The sequence below is a fragment of the Salmo salar genome, chromosome ssa09, assembly GCF_905237065.1.
Source record: "Salmo salar chromosome ssa09, Ssal_v3.1, whole genome shotgun sequence".
NCBI classification, from domain to species: Eukaryota; Metazoa; Chordata; class Actinopteri; order Salmoniformes; family Salmonidae; genus Salmo; species Salmo salar.
In genome coordinates, this window is record NC_059450.1 from 119,752,976 (window position 1) to 119,776,576 (window position 23,601).

Here is a 23,601-nt window from a genome sequence, read left to right on the forward strand (position 1 = left end):
AGGTCAAGAGGCCTCAGTAACCATAAATGGATGGAATCATAATGCATAAATTCCATTAAGTAGACTTTTTTAGATATGAAACAATAGATAGCATTGCTATCTTCTAGCCAGCAGGGTGAGGTTAGGTATCCATACCGGATCTGCCTAGTTCAGACCGGGTGATGGTGGGGAGCATCACCAACGAAGAGGCAAGATGAGGGACTGCATCTACCTGGCATAGCACACTTGACATTTTCCAAACATTTCTTTATCTGGATGTATTCCACCTGATCTGGGGGTTACCAAGGAACTGGGAAACATACTCTGAGGAGAGTGGACAGGTGTTAGTTGATTGTGTTTTAGACAGATTCAGCGAAGGCCTTTTTAGTCTGCTGATACCTAATGGCTTCCTATAGGTCTTTGTTTGCGTTTGATGGGAAGGGCATGAGGCGGGCACTGGCAAATCAAATGTCCTACAGCACCATGGCAGTGGTAGTTGTGATATGCTTCCTGTAAGTGCTTGTTTGCTAGTGTGTGTGTGTGTGTGTGTTGGGTGTTGTTTTTCCCAGGGGATAAGCACACTATCCTTCAATCTGTCGTTCGGCGTATGGGTTCCTATCGCAGACTACTTCCTACCGCTTGGTGATTGGCTTGTTATTTTTAGTTCGGAGAGCTGAGTGAGATTAAAGATGCATTTGGACTGCTTATTTGTTGTTCTTCTGCGTTGCTGTGTAACGTGCAACGCTGTTCATCCAGAACTTCAAACTTACTCCCATTACGTCATGTCATTATTCCCTTTACAATTTTTGGTTATTTTGAGAGGAAGTAGCCTACAACTCAACTCCTCTTTTTGGCTGGAGATGTTTGCGAAACCAGGCAATAATTTTGCCAGGTGGAATGAGACAACCATTGCAAATGGGGGAAGAGGGGGCCAACAGGTCAGTGGTGACGGAGGATACGGTCCGGTTGAGAGTGACAGCTCCTTCAGAGAAACCCCTTCACCGCCAAATACATCTTGATAAGCATATTAGCTCGGCAAACTGCTCATAATGTCACTCTTACATGTCTTCCTATTCTGTCTCGAAAACCAATTATCTAGTTAAGCCAACACATACTGCAGTTCTCTGTAAGTCTTAGTTTTAAGATTCGTCAACATGCTCTCTCAGGACTTTTTGTCCCTTAGCAGCACTATCTGGCTTTCTATTTCTGGACCCTACTTTTTTTAATGTTTCGGGTCAAACATGATACAGTCCTGGTTGTATTATGACAGATGAAGTTCATGGGCAAGCGATTCCGCTGATAAGAACAGCGAAGTGATCACCGTTGAACATTTTCAGTCGGTAGACTCTATGGAGCTGCTGAAAGTTGTCTCAGGCTGCCTGTGAATTTGTCTGTCAGGGATTTAGAGTTCCGGAGTAAGAATGGTGTCTGAGGATATACTCTGTGTTTTGTTCACAGCTAGCCATGGGGATGAGGGGATGCTTTTGACCGGCTGGTGTTAAAACAACACAGAGAGGGGGCTCTGTAAGGTAAGACCAACAAAGGCCTTGGTAAATCATCCGCTATTTATTGTCTTCAATATTCCATAACTGATTAGGAGCATAGATTGCAGTCTGGCGATGCCAGGCGGATAGCGGTGCAGCTACCAGATGTCTGGAACTTTATCTAGGTTGTCCAACAACAACAAAAAAATGATTTGTGCATGTAGCCGTATACATATAATACTGCACATTTTTCCCACGTAGATGTAGATATATGAGAGAGAGAGAGAGAGAGAGAGAGAGAGAGAGAGAGAGAGAGAGAGAGAGAGACAGAGAGAGAGAGAGAGAGAGAGAGAGAGAGAGACAGAGAGAGAGAGAGAGAGAGAGAGAGAGAGAGAGAGAGAGACAGAGAGAGAGAGAGAGAGAGAGAGAGAGAGAGAGAGAGAGAGAGAGAGAGAGAGAGACAGAGAGAGAGACAGAGAGAGAGAGAGAGAGAGAGAGACAGAGAGAGAGACAGAGAGAGAGAGAGAGAGAGAGAGAGACAGAGAGAGAGAGAGAGAGACAGAGAGAGAGAGAGAGAGAGAGAGAGAGAGAGACAGAGAGAGAGAGAGAGACAGAGAGAGAGAGAGAGAGAGAGAGAGAGACTCCAGCGGGGGAGTGTCTGTACGTGTTCTTCAGAGGGACGGTGGTGAGTACCACCCTGACGCAGACCCCCACATAACTACGGAACCTCTGCACGGTAGGGCTGCATTCTGGACGTTGTGTGTGAAGTTTGTGTGTATGGTTCTCCATGGTTCTATGCATATATCTGTTTGTGCCAGACCAAACTTCAATGTGTCTATAGTGTGATGATGGAAGAGGTTTGAGTGCTCTACTGGGCAAACAGTGTGTCTTGATGTGTTTGCGCATGCTTATCCTAGCAAGTTTATTCAGCGGCAGAGCATCATATAAGTTCTAGGAGGGGGGAAAAAGTTCCATTGGGTTAAATTGTCTGATTTGAAGCGTGTCTGATTTGAAGCAACGCCGACTAGAGTTCATGCACCGTAGAGACAAGATACAGTGGTGATAGTGATGGAGATCATGTTATGTGTTCGGCTTCCTCATTGTCTTACACGAAAACAAGAAGTACTCCTGCTAGAAACCCTAAGTTGTGATCTTTTTGTTTTGCTTCCAGAGAAGGCTAGAGTTGATTCCTTATCCACTACTCAGTATTTCTACTATACATCATTTGTTGTTTGTCTCTGTAACAGAACAATAATGCTCAGAGTTGGCGGAATTGTTTCTCTCTGTGTGTGTTCTTCTGCAGGATCTTTGTTAACGTAAGGTGAAGTGGTCGGTGGCGGACATTGGAAGGCCCCCCCCCCCATGTTAGTGTTTTTAATGTCTCGTGTACAGTACAGTGAAATGCCTTTCTTGCAAACTTACACTATGATAACCTTGACCAAAGTGTTTTTTCTTCATAGCTCCAAATTGCACCTATTTTCAGAACTTATGGGATCTGATTGCAATGATATTTGAAATATGTTGTTCAATGATTTCATTCTCAGCTGGAATATTGTTGATTATGAAGTGGTTGTTTGACGTTACTCAGTGCTGAGCTAATGTAAGTGCTATACGGCAACCCAGAGAGTCAAAAAGATGGTACTTTAGAGGAAGTTTTATCTGATTTAGGTTTGAACTAATTGTTACCCCCAGTGTTTCAGCTGCACTTTCAGTCAGTGTCTATTTGTGGGTTACACTTTCCTCTCTTTCTTCCAGCTGTTGTTTTCTCATCTTTATTTATGAATATCCATCAAATGCTCTGCTTCCACCTTCTCCTATATGTATTCTGTTGTCAGTCCAGGTGCCTTATGCGGCTTCAATAGGAACATTCTGCATGACTGTAAGGGGTACGGACTGGAATTCCATGGAGAATTGCTGGACAATTACTTTTAATTGGGATAATGGCATTCCATTTGAATTAACTCTCCCTTTGCCATTAAATTCCAATTGAAGCAAACGAGTATAAACGAGGCGATTAGCTCCAAAACCTTTTTTTCCCTTCAAGTTTAACTAGTTTCTTACTCAAATCATGGGACTTTTTAAGCGGGGTATGTGGTTAACGTTTGTAAATATAACAAACAGCAAAATATTCTTTTTTTAGTGCATCTTCAGTCAATGTAATATAGCGCATAGTTAATGAGTTTTAAGGTCGATACGATTGTGTTTATGATATTTGTCAAATGTGATCAGTCTACAAGTTTTAAGACGCACAATGATTTCTTTCTTTCAGTGTGAAATTCCAACATAGAAAAACATGGTGTGATTTGGAGCCCTGTCACAAACGACATCTTTCTGGAGACGGCTTTCATCAGTTTCATTTTAGTTTTCCTGTTTGAGGAAAATAGCTTCATAATAATGTGAATGAATACACTACTTTATTAAATTACTTTATTGTGAGTCTGTACATTACACCAATATTACATTACACTGGTACACTACTTTTTCCAGTCTATTGCTAAGACTTATACTTTGTCTAACATATACAGTATATGGATTAAATGAAATGAAAATGATAATTCTCAATAATTGACATTAAAAGGAACCAGAATGAAGGGTAGTTGCAGTGAAGAGAAAGGCAACAGGAAAGGACAGGAGAAACGCTCCCGTTGGATACTTTTGTATATAACTGTGGTAAATATCTACTGTGACCGTGCTGAAAAGTAGTTAAACATAAAAATACATTTAAAAAGTAGTAAAAAATAGTAAAAATAAATAAAAAGGAGTTAAACATACGAAGTAGTTTGTTTCTTAATTTGATTTAACCATTTTCTTTTACTATATCTTGATTATACTCATACTGTCAAAAAAAATTTGGACAAAAAGTACGGTACAAGAAAAATATGTCTGTGATACCCTGATAACACATATTATAAAAGAATGTATCAAAATCAGAGGAAGTCAGCTGGTTTCTGGACGCAAATCCTATCAACTTGTTCCGTCCTGCCATAACACACTGACTGCACGTTGCTTTCATCTATCAAACTATGTACTTCTTCTAACTGTTTTTTCTTCCTTACAAATCTTGTTGCTGCCTGAATTTTTTTTTTTTTTAAATGTTCATCTAATTTATGTGGTGAACTTCAACATTCATATTTTATCTCCAAAGGTATAGAGACCCAAGAAATCAGATGTGATTGTAGCTTCGGCAGTAACAACAATGTCAAGAAAGAAAATAAACTGACGTGTTCTAGCGGAATCCCCTCAGGTCTTATTTGGCAGGGACTTTCAGATTTCACAATTCCCTCAGTGTTGCACACTTTTAACCCCATAGTGACATATCACTAGTCAGTCGCAGTGTCTTCACCCATCTGTCTCTGTCTTTCCCTGTGTTAACTAACCACTCAGGATATTCCAGAGAAGCCAAAAATAAAGAGCAAACCATTCAAGGCAAAATACACAAGTAATTCAAAAAACAATTATATTTCTAAACATGTCCTGTTGTTATCACAATGGTAAATTACACAAGTGGTGTTGTGTTTGTGTTGCAGTCTGGTACAGGTTGTGTCCCCACTGGTGTTTGTCATAGAAGGCAGTGGAGCCAGTCCAAGTGTCTAATCCTACAGCGGCGTCCCCCCCTGGCCCAGCCACCCCTCTCTCTCTCTCTCTCTCTCTCTCTCTCTCTCTCTCTCTCTCTCTCTCTCTCTCTCTCTCTCTCTCTCTCTCTCTCTCTCTCTCTATCTCTCTATCTCTCTCTCTATGATATCCCTCATCCCCTGATGGGCACCTCATCATACCGTGCCACAAGTCCACCGTCGTCGCTAACAACCACACCACGCCCCTAACCACCGGCCATCGCCATGGAGATGAAACAGTCAATGATGATGGACAGAGAGAACGAAGGAGGAGAGAAAGAGAAAGGGGAGGAGTCATCGCAGGAGAACGGCAGACTCATGCTGGCTGACGGAGGGGTGGCAGAGAAGGGGGACCCCAAAGTGAACTCTGGTGGGGGGTCAGGAGGGGTGTCCAACGGGTACCCCACGTCCACAGCGCCGAGCCCCAAGGAGGGAGCAGGGGGTGTACCCGCGGGGGCCCTCAGGACTCTGGTGGTCCAGCAGACCAGTCTGGACCAGCCCCGGGAGACCTGGAGCAAGAAGATGGACTTTCTGTTGTCTGTGATTGGCTACGCCGTGGACCTGGGAAATGTGTGGCGCTTCCCCTACATCTGCTACCAAAACGGCGGAGGTGAGACCAGGGCCTGTACATTCGAGCACGCTGTTGCAAAAAGTTTAAATAAGCGTTACTTGTTGGACAAGTCTAGGTAGTCCCTCCTTGTTTCAGCCTGTTTTCTTACGTTTGGTGCCTAATGAACACAACCCAGGTTGAGGGAGAAAGTACCACTGGAAAGGAGAGAATCGGTAGCTGGGAAAAGGGAGGTTATGGAAATTGACAGATTAAACTAAACCATCTACAGTATACTGGTAACAATAGGCATTAATGCAGATTGAATATAGTTTTCCACCCAACATATTTTCACATTTAATCATATAGCTAGACAAAGAACCATAAAACAAGATAGATAAATCGGACAGAGCGTTCAACACAGACCATTCAAACCAACCAAAACCTTGATCAAATGAACATTTACACCTCGGACAGAAATAGCACTGGGTAAATACATACACGTTAAACCTTGTGTCTTCTGTAATGAATGTTCATTTAATGTTCCCAGATGTTTACAAGGGAACTCTGCTCTCCTCCCTGCCTTTCTACAACTCTCCTCCTCACATCAAATACAGGCCTCCGATTCCATTTCATTCAATTTGCAATAATAAAATCTTTGCAATATCCTGTTTCTCTGTTTAGTGGGAGCGAGGGAAAGAGAGAAAGAGAGATGGAGACAGGGAGACACTTAATAGAAGCAACACTATTAATTGTCTGTTTTTATGAGAGTGGCTTCAATCTATTCTCTCTCTCTCTCTCTCTCTCTTTCTCTCATTGCTTAATAACCTGTCTCCTAGTCCCAGCTACTGAATCAACAGTTATCTTTGCTTTCATGTCAACCACACAGATATAAATTCCTAATCAAATACAGAGACAGACAGGCTCCAGTCCAGCCAAGCCCCTATCTCCCTGGTACTCTCCGGGGTTCGCCATGTCTTTGTTTCTCTGACATTTCCAATTCCTCCTCACACTCCCTTTGCTCTTTAGGGTCAGCTACAGGTCAGTGTTGAATGTTCCAGATGTTGATGCCAGTTGTAGTTAGATAAGGTGTGTAGAAATCTGGCAAAGAGTGCAGATATGAAACATGTGGAGTTTCTATTTTTGACTCATGAATGAAATGATTTTTACTCAATATACCCCAACCCCCGCTTTTTCCCTCTCTCTCTCTCTCTCTCTCTCTCTCTCTCTCTCTCTCTCTCTCTCTCTCTCTCTCTCTCTCTCTCTCTCTCTCTCTCTCTCTCTCTCTCGCCCTCTCTCTCTCGTGCCCTCTCTCTCTCGCATGCTCTCTCTCTCTCTCTCTCTCTCTCTCTCTCTCTCTCTCTCTCTCTCTCTCTCTCGCCCTCTCTCTCTCGTGCCCTCTCTCTCTCGCATGCTCTCTCTCTCTCGCATGCTCTCTCTCTCTCTCTCTCTCTCTCTCTCTCTCTCTCTCTCTGTCTGTCTATCTCCCCATCTCTCTCTCTCCCCCCACTCCCCTACCTGTTGTCGCAGGTGCCTTCCTGCTGCCCTACATGTTGATGGCGGTATTCGGCGGCGTGCCTCTGTTCTACATGGAGCTGGCACTGGGGCAGTTCCACCGCAGTGGCTGCATCTCCATCTGGAAACACATCTGCCCCATCTTCAAGGGTAAGAAGAGAGGAGGGGAGATGGAGGGAGGGGAGTGGATTTGACTAATTTTGTTAACACAATGAAGCTTGTCAACTATTTTGATAAGTGTTATGGAGGAGTTATGAGAGAAGAGGAGTCAGGAGAGAAGCGGAGTCAGGAGAGGAGTCAGGAGAGAAGAGGAGTCAGGGGAGAAGTGGAGTCAGGAGAGAAGAGGAGTCAGGAGAGAAGTGGAGTCAGGAGAGAAGAGGAGTCAGGAGAGAAGAGGAGTCAGGAGAGAAGAGGAGTCAGGAGAGAAGAGGAGTCAGGGGAGAAGAGGAGTCAGGAGAGAAGAGGAGTCAGGAGAGAAGAGGAGTCAGGGGAGAAGAGGAGTCAGGAGAGAAGAGGAGTCAGGAGAGAAGAGGAGTCAGGAGAGAAGAGGAGTCAGGAGAGAAGAGGAGTCAGGAGAGAAGAGGAGTCAGGGGAGAAGAGGAGTCAGGAGAGAAGAGGAGTCAGGAGAGAAGAGGAGTCAGGGGAGAAGAGGAGTCAGGAGAGAAGAGGAGTCAGGAGAGAAGAGGAGTCAGGGGAGAAGAGGAGTCAGGAGAGAAGAGGAGTCAGGGGAGAAGAGGAGTCAGGAGAGAAGTGGAGTCAGGGGAGAAGTGGAGTCAGGAGAGAGAGGAGTCAGGAGAGAAGAGGAGTCAGGAGAGAAGAGGAGTCAGGAGAGAAGAGGAGTCAGGAGAGAAGAGGAGTCAGGGGAGAAGTGGAGTCAGGGGAGAAGTGGAGTCAGGGGAGAAGAGGAGTCAGGAGAGAAGAGGAGTCAGGAGAGAAGAGGAGTCAGGGGAGAAGAGGAGTCAGGAGAGAAGAGGAGTCAGGAGAGAAGAGGAGTCAGGAGAGAAGAGGAGTCAGGAGAGAAGAGGAGTCAGGGGAGAAGTGGAGTCAGGGGAGAAGAGGAGTCAGGAGAGAAGAGGAGTCAGGAGAGAAGAGGAGTCAGGGGAGAAGAGGAGTCAGGAGAGAAGAGGAGTCAGGAGAGAAGAGGAGTCAGGAGAGAAGAGGAGTCAGGAGAGAAGTGGAGTCGGGAGAGAAGAGGAGTCGGGAGAGAAGAGGAGTCGGGAGAGAAGAGGAGTCGGGAGAGAAGAGGAGTCGGGAGAGAAGAGGAGTCAGGGGAGAAGAGGAGTCAGGGGAGAAGAGGAGTCAGGAGAGAAGAGGAGTCAGGAGAGAAGAGGAGTCAGGGGAGAAGAGGAGTCAGGAGAGAAGAGGAGTCAGGGGAGAAGAGGAGTCAGGAGAGAAGAGGAGTCAGGAGAGAAGAGGAGTCAGGGGAGAAGAGGAGTCAGGAGAGAAGAGGAGTCAGGAGAGAAGAGGAGTCAGGGGAGAAGAGGAGTCAGGGGAGAAGAGGAGTCAGGAGAGAAGAGGAGTCAGGAGAGAAGAGGAGTCAGGGGAGAAGAGGAGTCAGGAGAGAAGAGGAGTCAGGAGAGAAGAGGAGTCAGGAGAGAAGAGGAGTCGGGAGAGAAGAGGAGTCAGGAGAGAAGAGGAGTCAGGGGAGAAGAGGAGTCAGGAGAGAAGGGGGAGAATGGGAGTTGGGGGGAAAAGAGGAGAAGAGTGGAGTGGTAGATCCAGAAAGACAGTGAGCAGCTAGCTGCCTGTTACAGCAGATAGATGAGTGAATGTCTGAGAGACAGATAATATGAACTCTCCGACCCCTTCGGCACGTTCCTCATGAAAGCCTCTGCATCCCCTTGTTGTGGTGATGTCCAGCTCTCTGTTATGGAAATTGTCACATTTCCCACGGAAATGCCAGCATGCTTAGAAACGTCATGTTATGTAAATCCCAGTTGTTTCCAAATGTCATCTCCTACTTGAGTCGGACTTGAATTAGCTTGAAAATAGATAGATAGGTTTAGATCTCTGAGTGATGGATGGAGCGAGTTATCACCGACCAACGCCACAACACAGAACACACCTTCATCTCAAACTCTCTTCCCATCTGGTCTGTCTGGTGTGTTCGATGCCCTGGTCCGCCACTTCCTCGTTTGTCTCTCTACCCCACTCTGCCTCCTCTCTCATTCATTCATACCTGTGTTAATCCTAATAGAAAAACAAAACTCTCTTCTCTCCATCACAAACTCTCTCTCTCTCTCTCCACCAGTTATCATCGTCACCATCTATATATGACTATAGGACGTTATAAAGGGGCTGTGCAGGTTCATGACAAGTCTGACGATGCATTATAATGACTGCATTGTAATGCATTATACCTTATGTTGTCTTTTCCTTTCTGCGAAAGGTATCGGCTTCGCCATCTGCATCATAGCGCTGTACATAGCGTTCTACTACAACACCATCATGGCTTGGGCCCTGTACTACCTGCTGGCGTCGTTCCGGCCCACCCTGCCCTGGACCACGTGCTCCAACCCCTGGAACACGGTCAACTGTCTCCGCTACCTGTCCACCGACAGCAACGTCACCTGGACCAACACGTCCACCTCGCCCGCCGAGGAGTTCTATACGTAAGTCAAGACCATGTAAGTGCAAGGAGGACGGAGGGACGAGCACAAGGGGCGCTGCCAGGGACGTTAGACTGTAGAGGAGGGAGGGGTAGACGGCATGATAGGCTCGGTAGAGGAGAGGGAGGAGAGACAGAGTGGACAGTGACTGGATGGGTGGATGAAAGGTAGATATGGATAGGTGGAGGGAGATGGGAGAAGACCTGTCAGACAGAATGGAGGTAAAAAAAGAGACTAACTTTTCGGTTAAAGTGTTACCTGAACTTAAAATGTTTAGTTGGCCCAAACCTGTCTCATATGTTCATTCAACTGTTATTTGTGCATCTAACTAAAAAAGGATATGAAACTGGTTACACACACACACACACACACACACACACACACACACACACACACACACAAACGGTGCTTTTAACGTGCAATGTTTTCAACTTACATATTTGACATATGTGTTTACATTGTTCGTGTTCATTTATGTAGTAATTATTATTCAACATGAACTCACACTTAATCTGACTTCTCTCATCGTTAATTTGATTTACTTATTTCATTTGGTTTCCCAGCCAATACCACCCCTTGAATGAGAGAGAGAGAGAGAGAGAGAGAGAGAGAGAGAATTACAAACAAGGGGGGGGGGCCCTCAGACCACAGGAAGCTGACTGCTCTCATCATTGACTTGAATGTGGATGTCCATTCTAGTAATTATATTTCTATGGAAAAAAGCAACTGGTTCTGTCATTCCTGACTTTGAGTCTGGTTCACTCCTATCAATCCCACTAAGAGAGATTTTCTCCATTCTAATGCAGGTAAAACTCCTCTGGCTCATGTCTGGCACCAGCATTTCTGTTTTTTCATAAACCTTGTTATTCTGTCCATCTGGTATGTTTTCTTAACTGGTGACCTGGCATCTAGCTATAGATCTTTGTCGCTCGATTATCTTTCACCATGCCAAGTTATTTTTGCCAAGTTATCTTATTTCCTTATTCAGTTGTGCCAGCATCACATATCCACAATATGTTTATTCAATTTCTATCCTTGTCATTTTCTTTTTATCTCTTGCCTAGTCCCTTCACGTTCTACCTTTTATGACCCTGGAAATCAAATAAAATCTTGCTCAATGGGTTTATTTAGCGTCCTTCGCCGCGAGGCTGATACTTAAGCTAAACAAACACACGCAATACTGGCAAGAGCAACTGTTTATTTTCTTTCAAAATATCATCAATCATCTATCTGCAGCAAGCAACCTGCCACCCCCAGATGTACGAATGCTCTTCCTGTTCTCTCTTGATCTCTCTATTTCCCTATAAATGACTCCTTTCTCTGTTTTTCTGTCTCATCCCCCTCTTCTCAACCTTCTTTTCCCTCTCATCTCTCTTCTTCTCCCTGGTTGATCCCCCCTCTCCTCATCTCTCATCCATCTCCTCACCCCCTCTCTCACCCCTCTCTCTCCTTATCCCTCTCTCACCCCTCTCTCACCCCTCTCTCACCCCTCACTCACCCCTCTCTCTCCTTATCCCTCACTCACCCCTCTCTCACCCCACTCGTTCACCCCTCTCTCTCCTCACTCTTCTCTCTTTACCCTCCTATCCGCTCCTCATCCCTCTCTCCTGATCCCTTTCATCCCTTATCCCCTTCTCTCCTCACTCCTCTCTCTTTACCCTCCTATCCGCTCCTCATCCCTCTCTCCTGATCCCTTTCATCCCTTATCCCCTTCTCTCCTCACTCCTCTCTCTTTACCCTCCTATCCGCTCCTCATCCCTCTCTCCTGATCCCTTTCATCCCTTATCCCCTTCTCTCCTCACTCCTCTCTCTTTACCCTCCTATCCGCTCCTCATCCCTCTCTCCTGGTCCCTTTCATCCCTTATCCCCTTCTCTCCTCACTCCTCTCTCTTTACCCTCCTATCCGCTCCTCATCCCTCTCTCCTGATCCCTTTCATCCCTTATCCCCTTCTCTCCTCACTCCTCTCTCTTTACCCTCCTATCCACTCCTCATCCCTCACTCCTCTGTTCCGTAAAGGCGTCAGGTACTGCAGGTACACATGTCTCCAGGTCTGCACCAGCTTGGCAGTGTGAGTTGGCAGCTGGCTCTCTGCCTCCTGTTCATCTTCACCATCGTCTACTTCAGCATCTGGAAGGGAGTCAAGACCTCTGGCAAGGTGAGCATGGCTGGGGGACGGAGAGGGGGAAGGAGGGATGGAGAAACAGTAGATCAACAGTAGATAACAGTAGGTAAACACTGTGAACTCTGTTTCTCACTGATGTCTTCTATTCATACGTGCCCCTCTCTTTCTCTCTGTCGCTCCCTGCATCTCTTCCTTCCTCTCTCTCTTCCTCCTTCACCCTCTCCCTCCTCCACCCCTCTCTCTATCTCTCTCTCACTCCCCCACCCCTCTCTCTCTCCCCTCTCTCTCAGGTGGTGTGGGTGACAGCCACCTTCCCCTACCTTGTCCTACTGGTGCTGCTCGTTCGTGGGGCCACTCTGCCCGGGGCCTGGAGGGGTGTGGTCTTCTACCTCAAACCTGATTGGGGGAAACTACTCAGCACCACAGTGAGTTGGCCCACTATTGGTTTAGGTTTCCAGCCAATCTTTTGCCATCATACAACACACTGACACCGAGTCATACTGCCTGATGTCTCCTTCCCGTTTTCTTATCCACCCCTCTCTCTTTCTCTCTCCCTCTCCCTCCAGGTATGGATTGATGCAGCAGCTCAGATCTTCTTCTCTCTGGGGCCAGGTTTCGGGGTTCTCCTGGCCTTTGCCAGCTACAACCCCTTTCACAACAACTGCTACAAGTGAGACTTCATTTCTCTTGATACAGTACAATCTGTTTATGAACCTGCCATATGGGAAGTTTTTCTACATGTGGTTTATTTTGCCTGTGACTTGTTGTTAATTCCCTCTCTTTCTTCTCCTATCTCCCTCTTCATCCCCTCTTTCTGTCTCTATCTCTCCCCCTCACTCTGGCCACACTCTCTACCCCTCTCTCTCTACCTCCCTCCTTTTCTCTCCCCCCTCTCACCATCCCTTTACCCCTCTCCCCCCCCCATCTCAGGGATGCGTTGCTGACCAGCTCTGTGAACTGCCTGACCAGTTTCCTCTCTGGGTTTGTCATCTTTACCGTGCTCGGCTACATGGCTGAGATGCGCAAAGTAGGCGTGGAGACCGTAGCCAAGGATGCTGGTAAATCAGTCAATTAAATCCATCATCTATTTTTCATATCCAGCAGTTGTTGTATGATTTTTTATATTTTTTTACATCAGGACCCGTATTCACAAAGCGTGTCAGAGTAGGAGTGCTGATCTAGGATCATGTGTCCTCCACCTTCCCTTGTAATCTTGTACAATATGATCTTAAAGGCCCAGTGCAGTCAAACACGTGATTTTCCTGTGTTTGTGTTGACCAATAAGAAAGAGAGCTCCAAACCTCTCTGCCAATAACAGCTAGTTTTCCGTTTTCCCCTCCCCACTCAGACCACTCCCAGACAGTCCTCGCAAAATTCTTGCTTTAGAAATTTCTCTTTGCTAAGAAGCACTTTTTTTGGGGACCAATTAAATGAAAACAATCACAGTAAGGTACTTCATTGTTACCCAGAAGTGATTTGATATTGAGATAATAAAAAAAAACGGCTGCATTGGACCTTTAATGGAAAACTGATCCTAGATCAGCTCTCCTACTCTGAGACACTTTAGAAATACAGGCCCAGATAGTTCACAGGTTATCTGAGTTCAGACAGTAATTGAAATCTGGCAAGTGAGTACATACCAGACTAACGTAAGACACACACGCATAACAAATTCTCTGCTACGGTTCTAGTTACACTTGCATACATCAAGACAGGACTAATTGCCAACTATTCCTTTTTGATAAAAGCCCAACACCACATATAAAAGCCTCAGGGGCCCGTATGGAAATAATGACAATCCCTTAAGTGCTTTCAAACATGAAAGAGGATAGTAAAGATGCCACATTTCCACCATGCGTGTGTGTGTGTGTGTGTGTGTGTGTGTGTGTGTGTGTGTGTGTGTGTGTGTGTGTGTGTGTGTGTGTGTGTGTGTGTGTGTGTGTGTGTGTGTGTGTGTGTGTGTGTGTGTGTGTGTGTGTGTGTGTGTGTGTGTGTTCCCTTTCCTAATGTATTGATTGTCTGTCTCTTCTGCCAGGTCCCAGTCTGCTGTTCATCATCTATGCTGAAGCCATCGCCAACATGCCCGCTGCCACCTTCTTCGCCATTATCTTCTTCCTCATGATCATAATGCTGGGGCTGGACAGCACGGTCAGTGGCACATATACACAGATGCGCGCACAGATGAATACATATGTACAAATGCGCGTGCACGCACACACACACGCATGCATACGGGCACGGTAATCTCACAGAATTATTAGACTGGTTCTCAAATCGTCTGTTTTTGATCAGTTCTCCGTTCTTACATAAATGTACTGCTATTACATGTGCTAATTCATTTAACTCAGGCTCTCAGGCTGTGTTCATTGTGTATTCATCCAATCAGGCTCTGAGCTTAGAAGGGGGGGTGGGGTTACTGTCAACAGAACTGATGCTGAAGAAACAGGTTGTGTCTGAGGATCTTTCTGTCTGGGTTTGCCTGTTTTTTGTGATTTTCTATAGCTGTGCAATTATTATTTTTCTCTCTTGTGCGCATCTCTCTCTCGCTCATCACTCTCCACCTGTCTCTCCTTTTCTCTCTCCCTCTCTCCCTTTCTGCTCTTACTCCTCTACTGATTCCTTCTCTCTCTCTCTCAATTTAATTTCAGTTGAATGTCTCTCCCTTCTTGTCTTCCTGTGTAGTTTGCCGGTCTGGAGGGGGTGATCACAGCCATGCTGGATGAGTTCCCCCAGTTGTTGTCTAGGAGGAGGGAGTGGTTTGTCCTAAGCCTGGTGTGTGTCTGCTACCTGGGAGCACTCTCCACCCTCACCTACGTGAGTCTCCACTCCACCCAACCTCAGTCCCACTCCCACCCACCCAGCCTCAGTCCCACTCACACCCAGCCTCAGTCCCACTCCACCCAGCCTCGGTCCCACTCCACCCAGCCTCAGTCCCACTCACACCCATTTTCGGTCCCACTCCACCCATTTTCGGTCCCACTCCACCCAGTCTCGGTCCCACTCCACCCATTTTCGGTCCCACTCCACCCAGCCTCAGTCCCACTCCACCCAGCCTCAGTCCCACTCCACCCAGCCTCAGTCCCACTCCACCCAGCCTCGGTCCCACTCCACCCAGCCTCAGTCCCACTCACACCCATTTTCGGTCCCACTCCACCCATTTTCGGTCCCACTCCACCCAGCCTCGGTCCCACTCCACCCATTTTCGGTCCCACTCCACCGAGCCTCAGTCCCACTCCACCCAGCCTCAGTCCCACTCCACCCAGCCTCAGTCCCACTCCACCCAGCCTCAGTCCCACTCCAGCCAGCCTCAGTCCCACTCCACCCAGCCTCAGTCCCACTCCACCCAGCCTCAGTCCCACTCCACCCAGCCTCGGTCCCACTCCACCCATTTTCGGTCCCACTCCACCCAGCCTCAGTCCCACTCCACCCAGCCTCAGTCCCACTCCACCCAGCCTCAGTCCCACTCCACCCAGCCTCAGTCCCACTCCAGCCAGCCTCAGTCCCACTCCACCCAGCCTCAGTCCCACTCCACCCAGCCTCAGTCCCACTCCACCCAGCCTCAGTCCCACTCCAGCCAGCCTCAGTCCCACTACAGCCAGCCTCGGTCCCACTCCACCCAGCCTCAGTCCCACTCCAGCCAGCCTCAGTCCCCTTGGCTCATTACCCAGGTTATTATACTTTCATCCAATCTGTTTTTTTGCTGGTTATTTAGCAATGTCCAGAATCTCCTGAATGGCATGAAGCAATGCTGTCGGGAAATATGTCGAAAATAAGCTAAAGTGGAACATCAGTGGTATATACTGTAGAAATGTCTCTATAGTCTCTATAGCTTTCTTCCCAACACCCATGCATTTCTCTGGAACTCTGTTTTAGGGAGGTGCGTTTGTGGTGAAACTGTTTGAGGAGTACGCCACGGGACCTGCTGTCATCACTGTGGTCTTCCTAGAAGTCATCGCCGTTTCCTGGTTCTACGGTAAACTGACAATGATATTGCTGACAAGGCCCACATAGTCTGACATTCTTTGGATTCAGCCTTTTAATTTTGGATTTAATGGATGTGTGTTTGTGATTGGTTTGTAACCTGACTGCACTAGACATGTCTCATTCTGACAATAAAACAATGGATGGATGGATGGATGGATGGATGGATGGATGGATGGATGGATGAGGCGATTCCATATTGAGACACTAAAGTGTTTGTGTGTGCATGTGTTTCATTCCGTGTCTTTGTGTCCATTTTCAGGGACGAGTCGTTTCTGTGCTGATGTCCATATGATGCTGGGCTTCTCCCCTGGATTGTTCTGGAGGGTGTGCTGGGTGGCCATCTGCCCAATCTTCCTACTGGTGAGACACAAACACACACACACACACACACACACACACACACACACACACACTCCCCCGGCTGTACATACAGTTGAAGTGGGAAGTTTACATACACTTAGGTTGGAGTCATTAAAACTTGTTTTTCAACCACTCCACAAATTTCTTGTTAACAAACTATAGTTTTGGCGAGTTGGTTAGGACATATACTTTGTGCATGACACAAGTAATTTTTACAACAGTTGTTTACAGACAGATTATTTCACTTATAATGAATTCACTGTCACAATTCCAGTGGGTCAAATACAAACACTAAGTTGACTGTGCTTTTAAACAGCTTGGAAAATTCCAGAAAATTATGTCATGCTTTAGAAGCTTCTGATAGGCTAATTGACATCATTTGAGTCAATTGGAGGTGTACCTGTGGATGTATTTCAAGGCCTACCTTCAAATTCAGTGCCTCTTTGCTTGACATCATGGGAAAATCAAAAGAAATCAGACCTCATAAAAAAAATTGTAGACCTCCACAAGTCTGGTTCATCATTGGGAGCAATTTCCAAATGCCTGAAGGTACCACGTTCATCTGTACAAACAATAGTACGCAAGTATAAACACCATGGGACCACGCAGCCGTCATACAGCTCAGGAAGGAGACGCGTTCTGTCTCCTAGAGATGAACGTACTTTGGTGCGAAAAGCGCAAATCAATCCCAGAACAACAACAAAGGATCTTGTGAAGATGCTGCAGGAGGGACTAGTGCACTTCACAAAATAGAGGGCATCATGAGAAGGGAAAATTATGTGGATATATTGAAGCAACATCTCAAGGCATCGGTCAGGAAATTAAAGCTTGGTCGCAAATGTGTCTTCCAAATGGACAATGACCCCAAGCATACTTCCAAAATTGTGGCAAAAGGGCTTAAGGACAACAAAGTCAAGGTATTGGAGTGGCCATCACAAAGCCCTGACCTCATCCTATAGAAAATGTGTGGTCAGAACTGGAAAAGCGCGTGCGAGCAAGGAGGCCTACAAACCTGACTCAGTTACACCAGCTCTGTCAGGAGGAATGGGCCAAAATTCACCCAACTTATTGTGGGAAGCTTGTGGAAGGGTACCCGAAGTGTTTGACCCAAATTAAACAATTTAAAGGCAATGCTACCAAATACTAATTGAGTGTATGTAAACTTCTGACCCACTGGGAATGTGATGAAAGAAATAAAAGCTGAAATAAATCATTCTCTCTGCTATTATTCTGACATTTCACATTCTTAAAATAAAGTGGTGATCCTAACTGACCTAAGACAGGGAATTTTTACTAGGATTAAATGTCAGGAATTGTGAAAAACAGATTTTAACCTCCCTGGGCAAGGTGGGACGTTTGCGTCCCACCTAGTCAACAGCCAGTGGAATCGTGTGGCGCGAAATACAAATACCTCATAAATGCTATAACTTCAATTTCTCAAACATATGACTATTTTACACCATTTTAAAGACAAAACTCTCGTTAATCTAACCACACTGTCCGATTTCAAAAAGGCTTTACAGCGAAAGCAAAACATTAGATTATGTCAGGAGAGTACCCTGCCAAAAATAATCACACAGCCATTTTCAAAGCATGCATATATGTCACAAAAACCAAAACCACAGCTAAATGCAGCACTAACCTTTGATGATCTTCATCAGATGACACTCCTAGGACATTATGTTATACAATACATGCATGTTTTGTTCAATCAAGTTCATATTTATATCAAAAACCAGCTTTTTACATTAGCATGTGATGTTCAGAACTAGCATACCCACCGCAAACATCCGGTGAATTTACTTAATTACTCACGATTAACGTTCACAAAATACATAACAATTATTTTAAGAATTATAGATACAGAACTCCTTTATGCAATCGCGGTGTCAGATTTTAAAATAGCTTTTCGGCGAAAGCACATTTTGCAATATTCTGAGTAGATAGCCCGGCCATCACGGCTAGCTAATTTGACACCCACCAAGTTTGGCCCTCACCAAACTAAGATTTACTATTAGAAAAATTGGATTACCTTTGCTGTTCTTCGTCAGACTTCTACTTCAACAACAAATGTTGTTTTGGTTCAAAATAATCCATAGTTATATTGAAATAGCTCCGTTTTGTTCGTGCGTTGAGGTCAGTATCCGAAGGGTGACGCGCGGGCGCATTTCGTGACAAAAAAAATCTAAATATTCCATTACCGTACTTCGAAGCATGTCAAACGCTGTTTAAAATCAAATTTTATGCGATTTTTCTCGTAAAATAGCGATAATATTCCAACCGGGCGACGTTGTATTCGTTCAAAGAGAGAAAGAAAAAAATGTAGTCCTCTCGTGCATGCGCGCAACAGTGTCAGTGTTCCCTGCCAGACCACTCACAAACACTCCTGCTGTTTTTCGCCCAGAGACTGCAGAGCTCTCATTCCACTTTCTGGCGCCTTCTTAGAGCCAATGGAAGCCTTAGAAAATGTCACGTTACAGCAGAGATGCTGTATTTTTGATAGAAATGCCCTAGAAGGACAACAAATTGTCAGACAGGGCACTTCCTGCATGGAATCTTCTCAGGTTTTGGCCTGCCATATGAGTTCTGTTATACTCACAGACACCATTCAAACAGTTTTAGAAACTTTAGAGTGTTTTCTATCCAAATCTACTAATTATATGCATATTCTCATTTCTGGGTAAGAGTAGTAACCAGTTTAAATTGGGTACGTTTTTTATCCGGCCGTGAAAATACTGCCCCCTAGCCCCAACAGGTTAAATGTATTTGGCTAAGGTGTATGTACACTTCCGACTTCAGCTTTACCTGTTCGAAACACCACCACCTCTATGTCACATCTCTCCTCAGTTCATTATTGTCAGTTTCCTGGCGTTCCCCCCGGAGGTCAAGTTGTTTGACTACGTCTACCCACCTTGGACCACTGTTCTGGGCTACTGCATCGGAGTGTCCTCCTTCATCTGTGTACCAGCCTACATGGTGTACCACCTGCTCACTGCCAAAGGGACCTTTAAACAGGTAAGAGCCTCCAGAGGGCTTGGGGTGGGCCTCTCCCCCTCCAGTCCCCCTTCCCTCCCCCTGCCATCACCAGGCTACTAACAGAGGACACAATCAAAAGGAGAGATGCAGAGAGTAGGAATACAAGCCACCACGGCTTCCAGACACACACGCAAACATAGATAAGCGACAGACACCGCGGCACCTGCACACTGTCACGTTGCCAAGCCAGAAAACAGCCCCTTGTTTGAGAAGACAGACAGACAGACATCAAACAGTATGGTACACACAGCACCTTCCTCCCACCTCACCCTGCCTTTGATTAACCTGTCATCCAATAAGCCCAGTGTTTGCCCCAGTGCCTCACCGCACAATGGGACTGAAAGACAGTGTCAGCGGGGGGGTGTGTGTGTTACGTGTAGTGTTCTGGTCGTACATCTGTGTAAGTGTGTGTGCGCGTTACGTGTGTGAGCGTTGTATGCCTAACCTGCTGCTGCGGCCAGTGATCGTAGACAGACGGATCAGAGCGAGGTCAGGATGACATAACGTCCGTGTGACAGCGCTCAATAAGAGCGATCTGACAGGTTACGCCGCAGTTATACCAGGCACTACTTATTGTGCTCAGGCTACCAGAAATCAGTCACTTTCAACGGAAGCAGACACAGGAAAGTCCCAGCTTATGAGTGGCGCGAAGGGATGGTCTCGCTAGATAGCTTTGACACTGTGCTGGATAGGCTAACAGCCAATGTGCCAATTTGCATGTTGTTCGGAATATAGAACCACAAAGAGAAATCTCTGTGATTCCACAAGATAACTTCTAGTATAACCAGACTGTTACAAGGGGAACCCAACTCGCAATTACAATGGATGACATGAAATAACCTAGTGCTCCTTCCTACCCCTCTTTTCTCTTCCTCCCTTCCTTATCCCTCAGCGTCTCCTGAAGGGCATCACCCCTGTACCCAGTGGGCCTCACAGTGACATTATCATCACCCACACCGTCTGACCCAGTGGTCTGACCAGGCCCGGTGGACTACACCCCCCTCTGCTGGACATAGAGCACAACTGCAGGACGGGGAGGGGTTCGTCCCCTCCCCCGCTTCTCCTCCAGAACCCCCCACAGCAGACTTCAGCACTAAGGCACCCCGTCCATCCCACTGACCCCAGGGGTGAGGTGGAGTGCCGGGCCACACTGTCTGCAGCATCCCACCCCTCCTCCCGTCACCTCCCTCCTGGCTCATTCTGTTAGCTAACCGTTAGCGGCTAATGGCGTCACTGATTTCACACTGGCCCACGCTGGTCAGAGCATTTCAACCCCCAGACAGAGGGTTTTAGATGCCACAGCACAATGACATGTGTACTGTTACAATTGGAATCCCTCCATTCAGTATGATTCATTAACATACACACGCACTCTTCCTTGTCTCTGTTCTGTCAGGTCCACTTTTATATCGCAAACAAATGTCTCACGGCTTCATTTGACCTTCGATCCTTGTTTCATGAGTTCTGCTTTCAGATATTTAGCCGGACATTGATTGCAAAATCCAGGAATCTTTTTACATGTCTAAATGAAGCCAAATGTTGATTGGATATTTCTACAGGTATTTCCAGATGTGAGCCGTTGTCATGTTTTAGGATGACTTGGTGGGAGCTTGTCAGTGTTTCTGAATGGGAATGGGATGGCTGAACCTATGAAGGGCCTTGATGAGCGTCTCCACACGGTGAAGAGCTGTATGTTGGTGTAGTGTGACGCACTGCAGTACTGATTATGCTCTGTAAGCATATCCAGGTTGTTGGGGAACACAGAGACAAGTTCAGAAGAGAACACAGGGCTTTGTCCAGTCGTATGTGGGGGGATTCTTGAGTTGCAGTACGGAAGGCTCTGGTGTGTGTGTGTGTGGGCATGTTGTGTGTAAGAGTGTTTGTGTGTGTGTGTGTGTGTGTGTGTGTGTGTGTGTGTGTGTGTGTGTGTGTGTGTGTGTGTGTGTGTGTGTGTGTGTGTGTGTGTGTGTGTGTGTGTGTGTGTGTGTGTGTGTGTGTGTGTGTGTGTGTGTGTGTGTGTCAGAAAAAAATGGAAGGAACGTGGGGAGAAGTTACCCTGTGCAGATTAGAAGGAGTCGTGGGTTATATTATTGCAATTTTATATATATATATATATATTTATTTTAAATAATTATTATTGCTGTCAAATCTAAGTATGCTTTCATGTCATTTACCAAAAACTGACATGCTGATTTAGTTTGGTTTAGTTTGTTAATATGTAAAACACCATTTACATGTTAATTACTTATAGTGGGAACCAAATATCGATCACAACTATTATCATCTCCATCGCTCAGTCCTCAAGGTTGCGTCTGAAACAGGTATCTGTCTTTACTCTCTACCTAATCATCTGTTGTGTGTTGGAATGGGAGTACAAATATGGCATGTACGTGTGTAATAAGTGAGTCTTGGTATCGGTGTATGTCTCTTTGTTCTGTGAATACCTGTCTACTCTCTTGAACGCATTACTGTATGTTTGAGCGTGCCTCAGACCTGGGTTCAAATACTATAGGGAATCTTTCAAATACTTTGTGTTTTCTTTATCAGATGGGCGGGGTTTGTTTTAGCCTACCTAGTGCCAGATGGGCGGGGTTTGTTATAGGCTGCCTAGTGCCAGATGGGCGGGGTTTGTTATAGCCTACCTAGTGCCAGATGGGCGGGGTTTGTTTTAGCCTACCTAGTGCCAGATGGGCGGGGTTTGTTTTAGCTGGCCTAGAGCCAGATGGGCGGGGTTTGTTTTAGCCGGCCTAGTGCGATATGGGCGGGGTTTGTTTTAGGCTGCCTAGTGCCAGATGGGCGGGGTTTGTTTTAGCCGGCCTATTGCCAGATGGGTGGGGTTTGTTTTAGCCTGCCTAGTGCCATATGGGCGGGGTTTGTTTTAGCCTGCCTAGTGCCAGATGGGCGGGGTTTGTTTTAGCCTGCCTAGTGCCAGATGGGTGGGGTTTGTTTTAGCCTACCTAGTGCCAGATGGGCGGGGTTTGTTTTAGCCGGCCTAGTGCCAGATGGGCGGGGTTTGTTTTAGCCTGCCTAGTGCCAGATGGGCGGGGTTTGTTTTAGCCTGCCTAGTGCCAGATGGGCGGGGTTTGTTTTAGCCTGCCTAGTGCCAAATGGGCGGGGTTTGTTTTAGCCTACCTAGAGCCAGATGGGCGGGGTTTGTTTTAGCCTACCTAGTGCCAAATGGGCGGGGTTTGTTTTAGCCTACCTAGTGCCAAATGGGCGGGGTTTGTTTTAGCCTACCTAGTGCCAAATGGGCGGGGTTTGTTTTAGCCTACCTAGTGCCAAATGGGCGGGGTTTGCAGGTTTCCGACTGTTCTATTTGTTCCATTGAACCAGGCAATCAAATCTGAAGTATTTGAAAGGATTTCAAATAGTATTTTAACTCAGGATTGATGTACGTGTGAGCGTGCATACCTTGCGTGTGTATGTGCAAGCGTGCATACATGAGTGTGTGTGTGTGTACATTATGAACAGAAGTAGCAGTCAGACTTTGTGAGTGTGTGCATGCCAATGTGTGTAACCTGTGCTTCAACTTGTGTCTGTGAAGTGACCTTCTCTCGTCTTGTACTTCGCCAAAATATCCAATGAAGATGATGTTAAAATCCCTCCAATGTACCTCTCGAGCCTACATAATGTATGATCTATGTACGTCTGTAAAAGATTGTATTGAGAAATAAACCTGTATAGAAGAAAGATATAAATATATATGAATTAATAGATAAATAAAGTTAAGATGTAAATGAGTAGCTATGCCTCTTGCATTTTTTTCCCCCGCAATGCTTTTGTAACACTGTTTTTCATGTTTTGTAACATTGTAACTCTTGAATTGGGTTCATTTCTGAGATGATTTTAGGAATGAGGTAGTTTAGTGCTTAGGGCACAGTTAGACAGACCATTTTCCACTATACATATCCCACTGCTCGGGGCAGTAGCTCGGGGCAGTAGCTAGGGCCAGGTGCTTGAAGAACCAGCAAGGCTTGATTAGTGATTGCTCACAGGTGTGGGTGATTGGCGGGTAATTAGTTATTGAGAGTTGGGTCGAAGATTTTCTATTATATTGACAAAATAGTCGAGTGACCGCTCTAACAATGGAAATGCATGTCCCCAAAGATGGAAGGCAGGCGGGAGGAGGCGAGATCAGGTGGGACCTTTCTAGCCAATGAGAGGGCAGATACGCGTGTGAACAACCAGCACAACTTCGATGTAAAGTAATTTTTTCCAAAGTTGGCTAAATGCTGCGTGCATCCACTTAAATCAGTGCATTCCTTACAACCTAACCATTATGAAACTTATATTCAATCAAATAAGCCTCACGTAGCAAATTAGCAATACCATTTTTTGTTGACCAAATTCGAC

The 23,601-nt window shown here is 46.0% G+C and overlaps 1 protein-coding gene across 5 annotated transcripts in view; it reads left to right on the plus strand.

The window, feature by feature from the left end:
* LOC106612651 (sodium-dependent serotonin transporter-like) overlaps positions 1-22,991 on the plus strand; it is a 28,491-nt gene extending 5,500 nt beyond the window's left edge. The window contains exons 2-16 of one of the 5 annotated variants that reach the window (XM_045724418.1): positions 1,438-1,508; positions 2,767-4,902; positions 4,991-5,684; positions 7,152-7,286; positions 9,526-9,748; positions 11,763-11,901; positions 12,159-12,293; positions 12,435-12,538; positions 12,799-12,926; positions 13,904-14,016; positions 14,551-14,682; positions 15,742-15,841; positions 16,112-16,212; positions 19,060-19,227; positions 20,141-22,991. In XM_045724418.1, the coding sequence (XP_045580374.1) occupies positions 5,300-5,684; positions 7,152-7,286; positions 9,526-9,748; positions 11,763-11,901; positions 12,159-12,293; positions 12,435-12,538; positions 12,799-12,926; positions 13,904-14,016; positions 14,551-14,682; positions 15,742-15,841; positions 16,112-16,212; positions 19,060-19,227; positions 20,141-20,212 (1,935 nt within the window). In that variant the 5' untranslated portion in view covers positions 1,438-1,508; positions 2,767-4,902; positions 4,991-5,299 and the 3' untranslated portion in view covers positions 20,213-22,991. Of the gene's footprint in view, positions 1-1,437; positions 1,509-2,013; positions 2,200-2,766; positions 5,685-7,151; positions 7,287-9,525; positions 9,749-11,762; positions 11,902-12,158; positions 12,294-12,434; positions 12,539-12,798; positions 12,927-13,903; positions 14,017-14,550; positions 14,683-15,741; positions 15,842-16,111; positions 16,213-19,059; positions 19,228-20,140 lie in introns of those variants that run through there. The other 4 variants (XM_014214021.2, XM_014214023.2, XM_045724419.1 and 1 more) reach the window with 4 other exon arrangements.
* The last annotated feature ends 610 nt before the right edge of the window (positions 22,992-23,601 follow it).